The sequence below is a fragment of the Lepidochelys olivacea genome (assembly GCF_965140295.1).
Source record: "Lepidochelys olivacea isolate rLepOli2 genome assembly, chromosome: 3".
Lineage (NCBI taxonomy): Eukaryota > Metazoa > Chordata > Testudines > Cheloniidae > Lepidochelys > Lepidochelys olivacea.
In genome coordinates, this window is record NC_140413.1 from 135,904,346 (window position 1) to 135,923,550 (window position 19,205).

General features: G+C 43.3%; 1 protein-coding gene across 1 annotated transcript in view; it reads left to right on the plus strand.

Moving 5' to 3' along the window:
- Positions 1–12,640, plus strand: part of GPR137B (G protein-coupled receptor 137B) — a 44,321-nt gene extending 31,681 nt beyond the window's left edge. The window contains exons 4-7 of the mRNA XM_084623502.1: positions 4,426–4,579; positions 6,352–6,476; positions 9,628–9,752; positions 12,471–12,640. Of these exons, the coding sequence (XP_084479628.1) occupies positions 4,426–4,579; positions 6,352–6,476; positions 9,628–9,752; positions 12,471–12,582 (516 nt within the window). The 3' untranslated portion in view covers positions 12,583–12,640. The remainder of the gene's footprint in view (positions 1–4,425; positions 4,580–6,351; positions 6,477–9,627; positions 9,753–12,470) is intronic.
- The last annotated feature ends 6,565 nt before the right edge of the window (positions 12,641–19,205 follow it).

The window sequence follows — 19,205 nt, forward strand, 5'->3', positions numbered from 1 at the left end:
TTTATCCAACTCATGCAAATCATCAAAACATGAGGTTTTGTCAGAGCGGTGTTTACCAACTAGAGGTTGGGATCGATTCCTTCCTTCATTTTCTCTTCCCGCTGGAAATCCAATCTGTCCTACATGAGCAAAGAACAACAACTCTGAAATTAGCGTTGAGGTGATGGAAACATACAACATGCACACCAACAGCCGAACCTAGAAGTAGGAATAACCGCTAACGTATTGACTCCTATTGAACTGAAATGGGAATTTTGCTTGTGTAATTATTGTAGGATTTCATTACATGTGTTTAGTTTACAGCTCTGAAAGCTGGAGATTGTAGCCACGTGATTTTTAGCTTGAACTGTTAAAGTTGTTCTGAAATTCTTAGTAAAAATCCATGCCATGTGGTGATATAAAATTGGAATGGCAGTAGGGTTGCTAACTTTCTAATCGCACTAAAGTGAACACCCTTGCCTTGCCCCCTTCCTCCCCCTTCCCCGAGGCTATGCCCCCACCCCCACTCACTCCATCGCCCCTCCCTCTGTTGCTCACTCTCCCCCACCCTCACTCACTCATTTTCACCCAGCTGGGGTAGAGGGTTGGGAGGGGATGAGGGCTCCAGCTGGGGGTGCGGGCTCTGGGGTGGGGCCATGAATGAGGGATTTGGGGTCCAGGAGGGGGCTCTGGGCTGGGGATTGGGGCCAAGGGGTTTGGAGTGTGGGGGGGCTCTGGCCTGGGGCAGGGGGTTGAGGTGTGGAAGGGGATACGGGCTCTGAGCTGGGGGTGTGGACTCCGGGGAGGGGCCAGAAATGAGAGGTTCAGGGTGCGGGAGGGGCTGGGGCAGGGGGTTGGGGGAGGTTTGGGGCATGGGGTTCCAGGAGGGAGTTTGCATGCAGGAAGGGGTTCGGGGTGCAGGCTCCAGGTGGCACTTACCTCAGGCGGCTCCCGGGACGCGGCCGGCATGTCCGACTCCTAGGCACAGAGGCGGCCAGGGGGCTCTGCCCGCACCCACCACCCCTGCAGCTCCTATTTGTCACGGTTCCTAGCATTTGGGGTGGGAGCAGCATGCGAAGCCCCCATGACCACCCCATGCCACTCAAGGGACATGTCGCTGCTTCTGGGGAGCCTAGTGGAGCCATGTAGGGAGCCTGCCAGCCCTGCACCAACCACACTTTTAACAGCCTGGCAGCGGTGCTGACCGGAGATGCCAGGGTCCCTTTTCGACTGGGTGTACCAGTCGAAAACCAGACACCTGGTAACCCTAAATGGCAGAAATGCCCACATTGTGGTATTTGGAGATTTGGCACCCTTCCATTTGACTCTCACATCTGCTATCTCCCTCTGTTCAAATATCACAGGGGTGATAAAGTGCACAGGGGTAAATCCTGCATTCTCCTGCATAGTCACAGAGCCTCAGGAAGTGGAACTCTTTTAGTTCTACTGTGCAAAGTTGGGGCAGGAGTGGGAGGGCCAAATGTGGGGTACACAGCACTCACATAGGTAGAGCCCCATTCTTTGGAGATTCCTTGCATGGCACAAGCAGCAAGTGCATGACTAGAGTCTTGCCACTTCAGGTATCCTCAGCCCTCTGAAGAGGGCATGTAAACCTATTGCAGCTAATAGGGTTAAGCAATCTTTGTGGCCTGTGAGGAAGGAGTCCCCTTCCCCTACTCTCCCTGTGTATCTTCCCAGCAGCCAGCTACTTAGGCTGGACACTGCTCTGAGGATTTGGCCCATAGTGGACAAAACATTTTTATCATGCTATTTTATTTGTTGAGCTCAAAGTGATTAAAGCTACAACATATTTAAATATTATACTGCACTAGCCTTCCCTGTATTCTGGCAAAAACAGCACTGAAAAATGCCAGCTGCTTTCTTCTGTCTTGTGGTACCTGCAGCATGGAGAACTGAGCTGTGATGTCTGAGTCAACAGCTTCCTCCTCTGTTTCCATAACAGCATAGTTGATTCTCCAACACAGAGTGCGAATAGAGAAGTACGTAACAACTGTTTCCTCTTGACAGCATTTCCTGTCGTTTGCTATGGTCTCACCACAGCTTTCACAGCTACGTACCGTATTTCTGGTTTCAATCCTCTTATAAATATCTGAGTCTCTGAAGTCAGCACAAATGTCACTGCAAGCCAGGTCTGCCACCATATTATGCTCCCGTTGACGGGCAAGTCTAGCAGTATTTGCAGCATCCATCTAATCAGACAGTCAGTCATGCTGATCTACAAAGTTGTGAACTCACATCCAGGATGTCAAGCAGGCTGAGTAGTACCCGGGACACAGTGTATCAGATGAATCAATGTCTTAAGTCGTTTTGCTGCGAAGGGTGTGCTAGCTAGTTTTTCATAAATGGTGATATAATTCCCAAACGTAGGGGCTGACCCAGGCTTCTTGTGTTGGTAGGAAAAAATACTGCTTGTGAAGGGAGATGATCAATGTTGGCATAACTATATTCTCTATATATATTCTCTAACTATAACTATATTCTCTCTCAAGGACAATTTTTAACTCTGCTGTTGGCCAGCTTCATATACAATATATTGAATGAGCTCAGTTTTTACAATACTATGAGGGAAAAAAACAGCTAAAGCCTTCCTTTCTCCACTCATTCCTCCCACCTTTCCCTCCATCCCAGCTGCTCATGGTCTGCTTGAAGCAAAGAGAAAGGTGCAGACAGGACAGTGAATCTAGTGAGTGCTATGAGATAACCCCCAAAAAACCAGCCAGGCAGGCCACTGCTTGAGAAGACTCTACTGCTCAGAGTGCCAAGGGAAACTCTGAAGCAGAAAGCACCCTCAGACTGTCAGAGTTAGGAACACAAATTCTCACAGAAGGCAGAAAAAGGTCAATACTGCATTGACGTGACATTTATAAAAGTGTAACATCAGCGCAACAAGGCAATGGAATGTGGCATCTCAAGGGAAAGCACTCCCACTATACCATGCTGCATTCCTGTGTACAAAGAAAACAGTGCATCCTTGTACAGCTGGTCAGAGTTATTTGGGGTCTCATGAAACCATGCCCCTTCCATTCTGCCACAACTATACAGCTGAAAAGGCCTCAATAGAAATGTAGAGGAAGAAATATTTTATGTGAAGGTTTGGAGACCACTATAACCTGGTGAAATGACATGATGCTTAAGTAATTGTATCCTCCTTGTCCTAAGCCTTTGATCCCACTACTACTTGCCTTTAGACTTTGTAACCCAGGCTAGACATCTTGGAGTTATGCTTCTGCCTGGGTAGGCCCTCCTATCTCCTGGGTAGGCCCTCCTATTGTAAAAGGGCCCATGATGAGGTGGGCAACTTCCAACTCTGTCAGGCTCTGGAGCCCATTTATTGTACTATATGCCTCCATTGTGGGAAGGAGAGGGAGTCACGTGAGATGGAAACAAGGGTTTTCCCTTCCCTACAGAGGTTGAAAGCCTTACCTCTGCTCATCCAGAGAGCTCAGGACAACTTTGTTCTCTCTCATTTGGTTGTGTAAAAGGCTGCCACCAGGCCAGCCCCACAGAGTCCTTCTTGAGCCTCTTCCCCTCCATCTGTTATCTTGTCTGTATATGTGCCTGTCTCTAGGACAGAACTAACATTGATCCTTAGCCTAGTCCTGTCTGTGCCCAGAGATTTAATCAGATCTTGTCTCAGTACCTGTGATGCCTACTGTTATGGACTCTCTCTCTCAATCCCTACCCTCTGAATTTCTGCTGCAACCTGGCTACTCTCAATCCTGCATGTGGATCACACCATTCCCCTACAAACTCTATCCATTTCCACGTCCAACAGAAGAGAGCTCTCCTAACTTCCAAAACACTGACCAGGGCCCCACTCCAATCTACATTCCTGACCTCAAATTCACTTACTGTTCCACACACTCATCCTACTCCTCTAGTCTTTGCTCAATGAGACTCTCCTGTTGATACTAAATTATAAATTGGGCAAATCTGCAGAGTAGGATGTGAATTCCTATGTGCAATATGTTTACCAATAACTGTTACCAGCTGTTCTGTACTTACTCAGAGGGCTAATATATGGGTAGCATGTAGCTGTAAAATGCACAACATCGCATGATGGTATCAGTGCAAGATCTGATATAGGAAGTTCTCAGTCTGGTGTCGTGTTGGAGGTTTTATTTTTGCGTGAGGATGCAATGGATGATCTATCCAATAGGTTTTATTCCCCATGTACAACTCTTTTTTGATCTTATTTTAGGTACTTTAAGACTAGTACTTCCTGCAGTATTAGACAGAGTCATTGAATAGTAGCTGACCATGCTAAGAACTGGAAGCTTGGAAAAAGATTCCCAGATAAAAAAAAAAAAAGTAAATTTATTCAAGATTATACACAGTGAAGCAGAGATCACCAAGCCCATGCAAAACGGTGTTCTTGCCATTATCAGACATAAATACTAAAATATGTTTAACTCTCTCTTCTAGGGTTCATCTGTGTGTCAGGTGACAACTATAGGCGTGACCGTTATACTACTTTATACCTCAAGAGCCTGTTACAACTTATTCATCTTATCATTTTCTCAAACCAAGAAAGTCAATTCTTTTGATTATGATTGGTACAATGTATCGGATCAGGCAAGTATGAAGTTTACTGCTAACAAGGAAAACTGATCCTGTATAGTCAGAATTGACAACAAACAAGAACTAATACAATAAAATCCTTTGGATTTTTTAAATTAAAAAAAAATGCACCAAGTTTGTTCTGCTCCAAGACTATGATCTTTCCAGTAATAAAATGGTCAGGGAAAAATAATCCGGTCAGAAGAAAAAGCAGTCACAAAACCAACAATATAAAAAAAAACTTACCTTCTGGTTACTGCACTTTATTTATATTTATTTTTAAGATTTAGAAAGCCAACTCCCCTCTATTAAAAACAGGTGTATGGGATTTGTTTTGTTTTTTACCTTTAGTGAAAGGACTACTGAATAGTTTGAATCATATTTGAGTAGCAGTGGAGACAAGAAGGTGACTCCATTTACAATTTAAACATGTGGGCAAAATCGTGTGTCCTCTGAAGTCAATGTCAAAGCTCTATTGACTTCAGTGGGGTCAGCATCCCCCCATAAAAAAGAAGTGTTTTTCCTGCTCTATCGATAAAGAATAGCTGCATGTTCCCTTCACATAGCACCAGTTTTAACATATGATGATCGGTCAAGTTTTAATTAAACCAAAATGACAGCTAAGACTGAATGCTGGTTCACACAATTCCTGTTGAATTTCAATGGGAGTTGAATGCCTCACTCCCTTAGGTTTCAGAGTAGCAGCCGTGTTAGTCTGTATTCGCAAAAAGAAAAGGAGGACTTGTGGCACCTTAGAGACTAACAAATTGATTTGAGCATAAGCTTTTGTGAGCTACAGCTCACTATCCGATGAAGTGAGCTGTAGCTCATGAAAGCTTATGCTCAAATCAATTTGTTAGTCTCTAAGGTGCCACAAGTCCTCCTTTTCTTTTCACTCCCTTAGGTTCTTTTGAAAATCCCAGCCTTTGACCTCAGATGTTTACATCGTTTAAAAGTAAACAGGATAATGCTCAGGTCCCAGTACATGGGTGTTGGCTTAAAATCAGGGGAGTTCAATTAAATGGGAGGTGCCGTATCCTACCTACATTCCTGGTCCATGTGCTTCCCCTAACCTGCCACGAAGTTTCATGGGACATGGGACAGCCTGTGATGCCTCTTTTACATAAAAGCCTAATACCTTCTGCCCACCAGGGGGCTGGACCATTGCAGTGCATGCTGGCTGCTCTCACAACTAGAGATGGCCAATGACTGATCTTTCATTCTGAATTTAGCAAAATATGACTAGCAATTCCTGGTGCCTTCATTTTTGGGTGCCCATGTCTACACAACATTTTGGAGTCATTTGGAGTGAGCCTCTTAACCCCGTCGACAGACTCGGGCTAGTGGGGCTTGCACTGAACTCAAAAGGTTTTAATTTGTTTCTCAAAGCTTGAAAGAGTTTAGAACACTAGTATCTTATTTTCTCACTTTCTTGACAGTCTAAGAGCTTGGCAGGTAGCCACGAGACTTAACTATTCTCTGTAGCTTTTGGGTAAGGGAGAAAAGCACTCTAAGGATGATGATGATGATCATTTAAAAAGGAGGAAGGGAAAGGTATTGTACAAAATAAAATAGAATTTTTTATCTTTCCAAAGGGGTTTTTATTGTTAACGATTTGTAGCCAGGTTAATCTGCTGCTTTACTTTTATACACAGCTACTAGATGTTCCATCATATTCCCTTATGCTTACATACATTTCACCCTAAGAACGCTGATTTTGTTTCTTATACTTTTTAAAACAAACTCACTTTCTCATTTTTTAACATGCTGCTCTGACTTTTCAACAGGCAGATCTAAAATGTCAGCTGGGAGATGCTGGATACATCGTATTTGGAGTGATCCTCTTTATCTGGGAGCTGCTGCCCACTTCCTTAGTTGTTTACTTCTTCCGTGTTCGAAACCCTACAAAAGACCTAGTAAGTAAAACCTTTTCCAGGCACAACCTTCAGATAATCCTCAGAGCTCAATTTACTGTTAGTTTTTATTTCTCCACATTTTAACTTTTTATTTTCAAACTGTTCTCAGTAAAAATAAAATACTTTAGATCATCCAAACATACCACTTTCCCCTACTAGGTCGTTATTGTAGAAGATTTACCTGGCACTTGAGTTTGATAATGGGGTACAGTGTCTTTCATTTTTAGGGCATTGATTCAAAGCCAGCTGCAAGTTATCATCTGATAGCTGCTCAGTGGCACATATGAAATGAGTTTGATGGTCCTAGCCCAATTCTCTTTGAAGAAGTTTCCATATCACAAAAACCAGCACCACAGTTGGCACTGACTGAAATCTTGTTAGCAGTTTCAGCGGAGTGGTGAAGCCAAGGTTTGAAAGCTAAACATATGTTGGACTTAAGTAGGCAGAGAAACCAAAATATCTTCTCATAGCAGCAGGCAATCCCTCCAGATTAATGTGGGACACACTGGTAAATGTGTGGGAAAGTTTGCACTGCCATTTAGGGTCTGATCCTGCAAACCTTTACGCATGAATAGTCCTACTGAAGTTAAACAAGACAACAACTATGGACTACATTCTTCTGCTAAATGTTAGTGAAAGAACACATTAGCTAACAAGTTCTAACATTACACCTTTATATCTTGTCTAGACAAAACCCTAGGACTCTAGAAGTTTGGTAGGGTAGGGTTAGGAGGAGCAAGCTAGTCCTAATTTAAATAGAGAACTCTGTAACTTCACTCATTTTACAGGTACCTTTTACAGGGGCTATGTTCTTTACCTAACATTGCTGTTAAATGTGCCTGATCAAATACTACGGTTTTCATAAATTCAAAGATTTCAAGGTCAGAAAGGACAATTGTGATCATCTAGGGCAGTGGTTCTCAAACATTTGTATTGGTGACCCCTTTCAGACAGCTAGCCTCTGAGTGCGACCCCCCCTTATAAATTAAAAACACTTTAAAAATATTTAGCACTATTATACATGCTGGAGGTGAAGTGCAGTTTGGGGTGGAGGCTGACAGCTCACGACCCCCCCATGTAATAACCTCACAAACCTGTGAGGGGTCCCGATCCCCAGTTTGAGAACCACTGATCTAGTCTGACCTCCTGTTAACACGGGGCACAGAAGTTCCCCAAAATAACTACTTTTGAACTAGAATACTTTTTTTTAAATAACCAATCTTGGTTTAAAAATTGCCAGGGACAGAGAATCCCCCACAACCCTTGGTGAATTGTTCCAATGGTTAATTACCCTCACTTTTTAAAAATGTATGCCTTATTTTTGTGTGTGTAGAAAAATAACAAATAGGTTTATGCTTATCTATGTCACAGCAAGAGAAAAACTGAAAAAGTTAAATAAACAACCCCACTACAGTTAAGCTCACAACTTTCAGTACAAAAAAATCAACAAAAGCCCAAGCTCCAGATTCTTTAGTAAAGCCACACCATGAGTTTTCATGCAAATTTGCCACAAGATGGAGTCCAAGAGTCACAGGAGAGTATTGTAATATAAACATTTGTTAATAGTTGCAGAATTACCAAGTACTTATTAATATGCCGGAAAAGGATTGCCAAGAAAAGAGGAAGATTATATATAAAGCATTACTATTAAAACAAACTGCATCCACTAGTCCACAAAATATCTAGAAACAACCAAACTTTAGTGAAAACCCAACGTTTGGCTCTGCTTTCCTTATTTATAAATGGTGATTGCTTAAACAGAAAACTTTGGGGTAGTGTTGAGTTGGTTGCATTTTCCTCTCCAAAATTAAAAACTAGGAACTGCTTAGCTGTATTCAAAAATAAACTTTTGGTTCCTAGAATTGTTAAGGCAATAATATGCTTGTTTTGCTGTCTCTGGTAATTTGTTTTTGCCTGTAGAGCATAACTGAGTGCTCTTATGCTAACATTGCTAGAGTGTCAAGCAAGTGAACTGGGGGGAAATCCCACACGTTTACTGCTTGGGTTTTGGGTTGCTGTTTTTTTTAATACAAAAGGAAAAAAGACTGTAACTAGTTTTATGCCAATGAACAATGCAGGATCAACCCTTTATCTTGCTCTGGGCCAAGAATAAAAATGTTGCCCCAGCATATCCAGAGAGTCGGGGGGAAGGGGATACTGGCACTGAATGGAAGAGAAAAAAAATCAAGTGTGCATGGGAATGTGTAGGACAGTGTCTTGAATCTGAGCCACACTGTGGGTCAGAGTGAAAAAAAACACACTAGTTAAACTAAAATGAAAGTGGTTTGGGTTTTTATTTTTGTAAATGGAAAAATTGTGTGAAGGCCCCTTCACTCCCTCACTCAATGGATGTTTCCCCCTGGCTTGGCCCATGGCTCTGAGGTGAGTATATCACTGCTGAGAGACATAATAGCATTCTATTCCCACCCTTTAATTGGGTATAGTTTCATTGGGACAGATTGGTCAGTTTCCCTGGGTTAATGGGAAGCTGGTAGGGGATGCTGTGCCAGTAAAGATAGGAGAGTGAATTTCAGGACATTGGGAGGTTGTACTAGAGGTCATTTGCCTGGTGGCTACAGCTCTCCATCCCTTTGCCTGGGAATTCCTCATCTCCTCAACCTTATCATCCTACTGTATGCCTCTTCCTCTGTCTGCCGGGTCCAAATTGCTCTCTGTAAGGGAAGCAAGTGGGCGGTGTTATTGGGAGGGCAGACTGGGGTGGAGAGGAATTGATATGGAGCTAGGGTGACCAGACAGCAAATGTGAAAAATCGGGACAGGGGTGGTGGGTAATACGAACCTATATAAGAAAAAGATCCAAAATTCAGGACTGTCCCTATAAAATCGGGACATCTGGTCACTCTATATGGAGCCTAGAACAGACGTGTAAAGCAGCAGGTCTGGTAGCATGAGCACTTCCACTCATGGGAAGTGGGGAGTTGGTAGGTTTAAAGGGAGGAAATGGAGAAAGCAGAACAGGAGGCGAGAGATAGGGGGAAAAATAGTTGAACAGACTCCTGCCATATCTCTTGGCTGGGAGCCTTTGGCGAGACGTCGCCTCAGGGGTATTCTTTAGAAAATGAACAGGTGGCATCTCTGACACTCAGATACAAATGGATGTAACTTTCACTGATGGATGGTTTCCCCCCTAGACAAATCCAGGAATGATACCAAGCCATGGATTCAGTCCACGATCCTATTTCTTTGACAACCCTCGGCGATATGACAGTGACGATGATCTGGCCTGGAACATTTCACCACAAGGCATACAGGGCAGGTGAGGTATTGGGATGGTTATAGGAGGAAGAGATCAGTGAGGAACGATTAAATGTTCTACTTATTTTATCATGATTTTTGACCAAATTCAGACACAATACTTAGGGGTAGGGAAAAAAATCTGTTAGAAAGGAGAGTTCAGCAGGAGGATGCGTTAGGGAACAAACATGCATGTATGTGTGAGAGTAAGGGTGGGAGGCAAGGCATTAAAGATGGCAGCACATAAAGATTACAAGGATAACAGAATGAAGATAGAGTATCTTGATTTAACAGCTATAACAGAGGGTGCTGGCCCTTTAACGGGTAGGACCAGAGCAGTAGTTTCAGTTTTGAGTTCAGCTCTTTAAGGACAGAAGTTCTCAGACTTGTAGTTCAGGGTGCTACTAGGACAATAAGCTTGAGAGCAAGACAGACCGGGAGAGGAAATGGTATAAAGGCAAACTCCTTTTCCACGGGCAGCGCATGACTCCGGCATTTGGGGAGGCTGGCCTGAGCACCGGAAGCTCCTCTGGTGCCTGGACTGTGGCTCTGCTCTGGGGCCCTGCCCCCACTCAATCTCCTCTCTGGCCCCCTCCCCAGGGATGAAAGTAACTTAAAGAACTTATCGGTGCCCCAGAGTTCTGAGCAGGAGGCGTGGCCTCAAGCGGAAGAGGGCGGGGCCTTTAAATTGCCAACAGAGCCCCAGGGGTCCTGGCTGCCGCCGCAACCCCAGGGCTCCAGCAGTGGGGCTCTGGCGGCAATTTAAAGGGCCCAGGGCTCCAGCCGCTGCTGGGAGCCCTAAGCCCTTTAAATTGCTGTCTGGGGAAACCTTGCCAGTACACCGTACTGGGGCGTACCGACTTACTTTCACCTCTGCCCCTCCTCCGAGGCCCCCCTGCCCACTGAGTTGCTGCACCCCTCCCCCCTGAAGACTCCTAGCACCTGCCAAGCCCTCCTCTCCTCTACACACACCCTCAGTTCCCTGCCCCTTGCGCTCTCTGCTCCTCCCCCAAGCTGAGTACTCTCCCTGCCCTTTGAAGAACTGGAGCAAGTACAAAAACTGGGGAGGGGGGGGGGGAATTTGCTGCCCATAGGTACCCCTAATTGCCACCTGCTGCTTACCAGGAACACTCTGAAAGATTCTGGCCCAGGTGTAAGTGGCAGGGGGATCCTGGCCATTGCAGTCAGTGCTGCTCAGCAGCCATCCAGCTTAGCTGGCACTGGCCCTGAGGACAGCATGGTGGTGCCTGCCACACACAGTGATCCAGGCCTGCAGTGGCTTGGAAGGGAGGGAATGTCACACCCACTGGCTGCACAGAGCATAAGGCTGGCCTGGCGTCTTGTCTTGTGTAGCCCTTCCACAGAGGGACATAGCGGGCAGCAAGTATCTCAAAGGAGGGGCAGAGCAGGGACCAGAAGAGGTGGAGCATGGGCTACGTCATGAGGGGAAAGCAGGAGGGGGCCTCAGGGTGGAGCACGGGACCTATATGGGGAGAAACCTAAAGGGGGCAAGAGCTGCATGTGGACCTCTGCACTGAGGAGACCGGGAAAAGAGAGGGTCTGTGGTGAAGACTCTAGTAAGAAGAGATGTGGGCATGAGACTTCATCCTACCAGCTCAGTCTGTTCGTAAAGCAGTGAGGGGAGGAGCTCCTAGATAACTCTTATTTTGTACCTGAGAATCTATTAAATCACATGCAAGAGGGGAAACTTTACTCAGCGCTAGGTTTAGGTGCAGGGAGTGTCCTTTTCCACTGCTTGCAAAACACAGGAATTCTGTATATTTGAGATCCACCATGAGTCAGCCCCTTATTTTTAAAAATATTATTAGAGGAATAAGCACACTATGAAATAATCTTTAAGAAGACTCCCTTAGTAACTAATTCCCACCCATAGAGAATCCAATTCTTGTTTTTCCGTCTATTTGCATATAAAAATTAACTTGGTTGAGTTGGGTGCAGCTTTTTCTGCGACCCACAATGCAACCATAGTTCAACAAAGCTTGCCTGTTCACAGCTATCATGCTGCCTGGGGTGGTATCTTTGCATTTGGGGAAAATCTTCAGAGCCTTTGGCATACCACAGAGTGCTTGGAGGTCACACACATACTAGCACTGGTGACAGTGTAGTCTGAGATCTCCTACTGCCCAGAGAACCAGGAAGGAAAAGAGGAGGATCAGCCAAACTGCTTACAAAGGGCTGGTTAGGGAGTGCCACCCAAAGAACATCTTAAGTGTTTGGAACAGTTTATAGACAGACAACCATATGGCAGCCGAGCCAAGTTCCCAGTTACTGACCAAGTATTAACCATGTTGGATGTGAACACAAAATATGTTTAGATCCAGCAATGCTACTAGCTGGATCCAAGTTGTTGGAACAGGAATTTAGGCAGGCTTGACCTACTGCTGTCCAACATCCTTGAACACCCTGAACCCTAACGTGGGAAAGCGAAGCCATTAGGTGGTAAAAACCTTCAGTCATTAATGAACTGGACAGGATTTCAACCAGTAGCCTAAAGATGAAAGTCTCTCTAGTTCATGACCAATTCCTTGAGCCCACAATACTGCTGAACAGAGATGCATCGCTAAATAGCTGATCTGAGACTTAAGTACAAAGTCTACTAGTAGCATCTCTAGAATTTATGTAAACTATATTTATGAAGTTATAGTCTGTCCCATTTAAGTAAATGAGCCATACAGAGAATGAAGGCATCAGCCATAAATTCTTGTGTTTTGTTTTTTAGTTTCTCTCCAGATTATTATGATTGGGGACATCAACACAACAGTTTCACGGCTTACATAGGATCACTGCAGCCAGAATCAACAATGGACACAGAACGACCAAGCCCTATATAGCTCCAGTCAATGACAGTATTAAGACATTCCATATTAAAAAAATATTCTGAAAAACAAAGTTTAGCAATTTTCCTTAATCTGTTGGTTTTTAAGGGCACTGTTTTGTACAAGGAGCAATAGAGGTCTTTGCCACAGGATTCTCAGCATTCAAGGAAAGTTGTAGATTATGTAATGGTTTAATGTCATGAAGCCACATTTTAGTTGTTCCATTGTTCTAAGCCTTGTTATTTTAGACTGATACACATTTGCTTAACATTATGCACAAAAATACCCATGTTGCAGGATAAGTGCCTTAGTGGGCATAATGTAATCATTCTCTGTTATTTAAGAGATTTTTACATAAACTTAAACACTGTAACATACTGGAAATTCTTTGAGAATTTTTACAGTGTATATGAACAGGACTTTTAAAAATGCATACTTCGCTTTATAAAATACACCGTACCATTTATAACACACATTACAGTTGCCTAAATTGCATGTCAGTCTTTGGTTTTAAAACCCAGTAAAGAACAACATCACCCCCATTAAATGGCAGCATTTTTGAAAATTGTTGCTGTGTTTTTGCAGCAAATTCTGCTCTTCAATGTGAATTAGTGTAACGTGGCAAGTGAAGCGTTTCGCAGGCTGACAGAAGCTCTTGTGTTAAGGTTATTGTCTAACAGCATACTGCCTTTCTCCAAAAAGACTGTTTTCTGGTTCCTTCATCCTCCACAGTTGTGGGGATGAACCCAAAATAGAGGTTTCAGAGTAGCAGCCGTGTTAGTCTGTATTCGCAAAAAGAAAAGGAGGACTTGTGGCACCTTAGAGACTAACCAATTTATTAGAGCATAAGCTTTCGTGAGCTACAGCTCACTTCCTCAGATGCATATCGTGGAAACTGCAGCAGGCTTTATATATACACAGAGAATATGAAACAATACCTATTCCCACCCCACTGTCCTGCTGGTAATAGCTTATCTAAAGTGATTTCCAGCACTTTTTGTGCTGGAAATCACTTTAGATAAGCTATTACCAGCAGGACAGTGGGGTGGGAATAGGTATTGTTTCATATTCTCTGTGTATATATAAAGCCTGCTGCAGTTTCCACGATATGCATCTGAGGAAGTGAGCTGTAGCTCACGAAAGCTTATGCTCTAATAAATTGGTTAGTCTCTAAGGTGCCACAAGTCCTCCTTTTCTTTTTTCCAAAATAGAGGAATTGCTTTGCCAAAAGTAGGGGGAGATCCAGCAAAATGATCAAACTCATCTACACTGCTGTGTGACACGTGCAGAACTTCAGCCAGACTGACATGTACAAATTACAAGTAACCTTGGAAGATTACATATTTGTTAAATCCCATGAGTAGCCAAGCTGGCTATCTATATTTTAACATATATAAAAGAGCAATCCAAATGCCAAATCTACCACCGATAGACAAGAGATGGATTAGTAACCCTCCTTCAGCTTCTGGTGTAGGATTAGGTAATTCATTGACTCCTGCTTTACATGAGACATAAATATAAAGCTATCTTAACCTGGTTTATAGAAGAGGAGGAGCTCTGGTATAATTAGAAGTTTAGCTGTCTCAGAACACCATACATGGATGGATGCAAAATGGAACTTGCTCATAGAAAGCGTAAGGGGCGAGATAAAAGTATTTTGAGGAAGGGGGCCATAGTTCCCAAAGAAGTGAAGGGCTTGTCACATGTAGGTCATTAATTACTACAGAATACACCCCACCTTTTAAAGAATGATTACTTAACCGACAGTATCTTTGGTCCAGCGAGATCTGTGGTCTATATTCCACTCTTAGTGCACATGTGCTTGACGTCAGAATCTTTTGGTCAGCAGCATCCACTGTGCTGCACCTGCACCCTGAATACTCTCACACCCCTGATCCAAGGGGATAAACAGCAGGGGCACTAACAGCCCCCTGAGTTCCTTTATACAGAATCCAGATGTTATTAGATTCTGTAGTAGATGGAACAGAAGGTGTGTCATGGAATCTATGTATATGGACAAATATTTTAAAGAACCATGGTACCTGTTCTTTATAAGGTGGGCACGCATGGCCCAAAAGACACTGCTGGTCAAAATATTGCAATCAAGCACATTGGACACATATGCTGCTGGAATTATTATTTAAGCAGGGTATTATCACAACACCAATTTAACCATAAATTCCTTTATTAAACCCAAAACCAATTGACATTTATACAATTGCTCTGAACATGACTAAAAAGCCTAAATAATAAGCAACGTTCTGCATCCACACAGTAACAAAACATTTATAAGCATTTGATCAAGATATTTACAAACAGGCTAAACCCAAAGGTGCTTATTACCCATATTGGGCACTTGAAGTATTACATACCTTTCCCTTTACTGAAAGCATACCAAATACCACAAAATGTTGCAAGAGATATTACTGAGGTCTATTTTATTGTTGGGTTATATTTACTGCATCAGTTAAATGAAAATAATCAAGTAATGATACAAAGGCCTTATCAAATCTTAAGGTCTGAGCCAGATTCCCACAAGGAGACTTCTACAGGAGTCTGATGGAGTGAGGACCTTGGGAAGTGGTCACAAACATAGGACCAAACATCTCTCACTTGTACTGTACATGATGGCCTATACATGGACCCTACAGTTTCAGCTGCAAGCGGTGTTTTCAGACCACAATCAACATGGTATCATGCGTTGCTGCAGATTTTGTGAAGGTAAGACGGGGAAGCCCATTCTGTATCAGGTTTCAGAGTAGCAGCCGTGTTAGTCTGTATTTGCAAAAAGAAAAGGAGTACTTGTGGCACCTTAGAGACTAACCAATTTATTTGAGCATAACCTTTCGTGAGCTACAGCTCACTTCATCGGATGCATAAAGTGGAAAATACAGTGGGGAGATTTATATACATAGAGAACATGAAACACTGGGTGTTTGGTTACAGCGTGTATGGTAACACCCATTGTTTCATGTTCTCTATGTATATAAATCTCCCCACTGTATTTTCCACTGAATGCATCCGATGAAGTGAGCTGTAGCTCACGAAAGCTTATGCTCAAATAAATTGGTTAGTCTCTAAGGTGCCACAAGTCCTCCTTTTCATTCTGTATCAGTTTACTAGAACAAGAAATAGGATAGCTACAGCAATACTTCAGTAGAAAGCCATGTATGAGCAAAGGGAAGGGTTAAACACTAAGCATATCTGGCAGATCTGGAAACCCCTGTTCCAGCCACATCTACACAAAAGTCCAAGGGATGAATTTGGTATAAATTGTCTGGAGATGTGATGACATCTTTGAATTAAATGCATGAAGCTTCAAAAGGCTAGAAATCAAAGAGCATTGGAAACTTCAATCATGCTTGAGAAAATGGTTCTCTTTTGTGTAAAGCAGAGTGATGCACCACAAAGTTCAAACCCTACTGTGAAGTGAGAAACTTTTAGAAGTGATTTTCAAAGTAGCTCAGATGCCTCTTTGCAAATAGGTCAAATTATTTCTAGTTTAAATATAAATACTGTAATATGATCTATATTTCCCATTCCTACATCTCAGCTATTTTCTCAAACCAATCTCAGTGATATAATATTTAATAAACAGTCCCACTTCAGGGTATTACTACAGCAGAGGTTCTCAAATGGGTGGGGTGGGTCACAAGGTTATTACATGTGCGGTCACGAGCTATCAGCCTCCACCCCCAAGCCCCACTTCACCTCCATCATTTATAATAGTGTAAAATATAAAAAGTGTTTTTAATTTATAAGAGGGGGTCACACTCAGGCTGGCTGTGTGAAAGGGGTCACCAATACAAAAGTTTGAGAACCACTGTACTAGAGTATCTCAAAGAAGTAAAAGAAAAAGGATGAAGTTTTTTTAAGCTAATAAAAAAAGCCAAGCGGCTTTTAACACATGCTGGAAATCTTACATATTTGACATTTCACATTGCAAGACATAATCAGCCTAGATTTTCCTTGAAGTGAGAAATATTAGGGTTTCCACTGCTCTCTCCCACTTCAAAAGTTTTTTCCTGTATGTTAAAACAAAAGTAGGAAGCATGTCTTTAAGCTAAAAAGCTACATGAAGGTAAAATAAGGGGGAAAATTATTTGCCTTGTAATTCTGCTTCTCTAAAGATATCTGGAAGGATTCTCACGCCTGGATCTTAGCTCCTTAGAAGGAGACTGGCAAAACTGCCATAGCTCATAAGATTTTTTGATCACTCAGGGCAATAATAGGGGGTCAAAGCTTGTGCCAGTCTCCCATGTGACTGCATGCTGCACTCTTCCAAGTGCAAATGTTGCCCATTAAATATTCTGGTCAGTTCTGTGTGTGATTTAACACAGAGGTGGGCAAACTTTTTGGCCCAAGGGCCACACCTGGGTATGGAAATTGTATGGTGGGCCATGAATGCTCATGAAATTGGGAGTTAGGGTGCGGGAGGGCTCCAGCTGGTGGTGTGGGCTCTGGCGTGGGGGCTGAGGGGTACAGGAAGGTGCTCCGGGCTGGGACCAAGGAGTATGGAGGGCGGGAGGGGTATGGAGGGCTGGGGCAGGGGGTTGGGGCAAGGGAGGGGGTCAGGAGGGCAGGCTCCAGGCGGCTCTTACATCAAGCAGCTCCCAGAAACAGTGGCATGTCCCCCACATGGCTCCTATGCGGAGGCGTAGCCAGGCGGCTCTGCACACTGCCCTGTCCCCAGGCACAGCCCCTGCAGCTCCCACCGGCTGTGGTTCCCAGCCAATGGGAGCTATAGGGGCGGTGCTTGGGGTGGTGGCAGCATGCAGAGCCCTCTGGCTGCCCCTACGCGTAGGAGCCAGAGGGGGAGACGTCCTGCTGCTTCTGGGAGCCATGTGGAATGGGGCAAGACCCCGACCGCACTCCCTGGCTGGAGCACCTGAGCGGGACAAGCCCCAGACCCTTCTTCCCTGTGGGAGCTCGAAGGACGAATGAAAATGTCTGGATGGCCTGATGCGGCCTCCGGGCCATATGCCCACTTCTGATTTAGCACTGAAATGCGTTACCTAGGGAGGAGGTGGAATCTCCTTCCTTTGAGGTTTTTAAGGTCAGGCTTAAAGCCCTGGCTGGGATGATTCAGTTGGGGATTGGTCCTGCTTTGAGCAGGGGGTTGGACTAGATGACCTCCTGAGGTCCCTTCCAACCCTGATATTCTATGATTCTATTCTGTGATTCTATGAAACCTCTGGCAAATAAAAACCCAATTAAAAAGATCAACGTAAGCTAAAAAAAGTGTGCCTCAGGAAAATGGAAATACAAATGCAAAAGAAATACCCCTAAACAAAAGGCAACATCCAAACTCATGGGAGGTGGGTAGATGGGTGACAAGCCTGAAGGATATCTCCAGAGAAGCAGAATTTGCATGGTAAATTCATTTCTCAGATTCTCAGTTTTGGAGAGCTTGATGGATGTCCCCCAAAAGATTAAAAGTACAACTGCAACAAGCAGTAAGCAAGACCAAAGCCAACAACAGGGTTGAAAGAGAACCTAAATATACCTCTCAAAATCCATCTGGGGAAATAAAAAAGGAACACTGGCCAACTGAAAATAAGAGGGACACCCTGAAGGGATGATTTTAGTCCATGTGTTCATTTAGTTTACGAATTTGTTTGTAGCAGCTAGCTGTACTACTACTGCAGCTGTTTGTTAAACAGAGACTTTGAAAAATTAGGGGAAAATGAAAATATTCTTAGTTTACTAACAGCATTATCACATTAATATGTTATCCACCAACATTTAACACTGAAAGAAATGACATTAGAACAAAGTTAATTTCACAGTAAAAAGGTTAAAAATTATTCTAGTCCCAAAGATGACTTTGCAACATAGCGTAGCTGCTTATGGTTTAGATATGAATGCTTTTGCTTTGTGCTCATTTCAAGCACAGTTGTAAACAATTACTCAGCATTCAAAATTTCAGACCTGACGTAGGAATAAATGTTACAATAAAGAAGTTAACATGACAAGTTGTCAATACAGATTACTAGGCAGCAGTGAAAGTCTGCTCAGTACAAAAGAGACCAAGTGAGCTCTACAGATAATTCATCTGTACCTTCCAGTACTGCCTCATGAGAAAGCTGTCACTTAAGCATTGGTATAAGCACTCTTGCAAAAAAATAAAAAAAAAAATCATACAAACTCTGAAAATTCAACAACATTTTAAAGTTTAATACCCAGCATAAGAGTAAATTAAAATCTGACACTTACACACAACTTGAAACAATTAATATGCAAAATAGGTGAGGTCAGGTTGTCTTATAGCTAAAGTGCTAAGCATGAGCAAGCTAGAAATCTGGATGAGACCCCAGAATGCCAATAAAAATGGCCTTCTGGCCTTCCCATATGATGCAGCTTTTAGATAGAAAGATCTTCCATTTTTTTCCTTTTAAATCACTTGTTTCTTATCGACCGATTCTTTCCCTGCCATCCAGAACACACAGGTTCAGACAGACAATCTTGAGCTGAAGAAGAATGTAGTTTATTTGCTGCTTCAGTGCTTTCAGTCCACTGAAACAGGGCACAATGCAATGCAAGTGCACACCCACATTCAGGTGCCTTAAATAATGTATATTGTATAAACACTTTTACTGCCTAGCACTAAGGTTAGTTCGTTAACTCAATTGTTTACC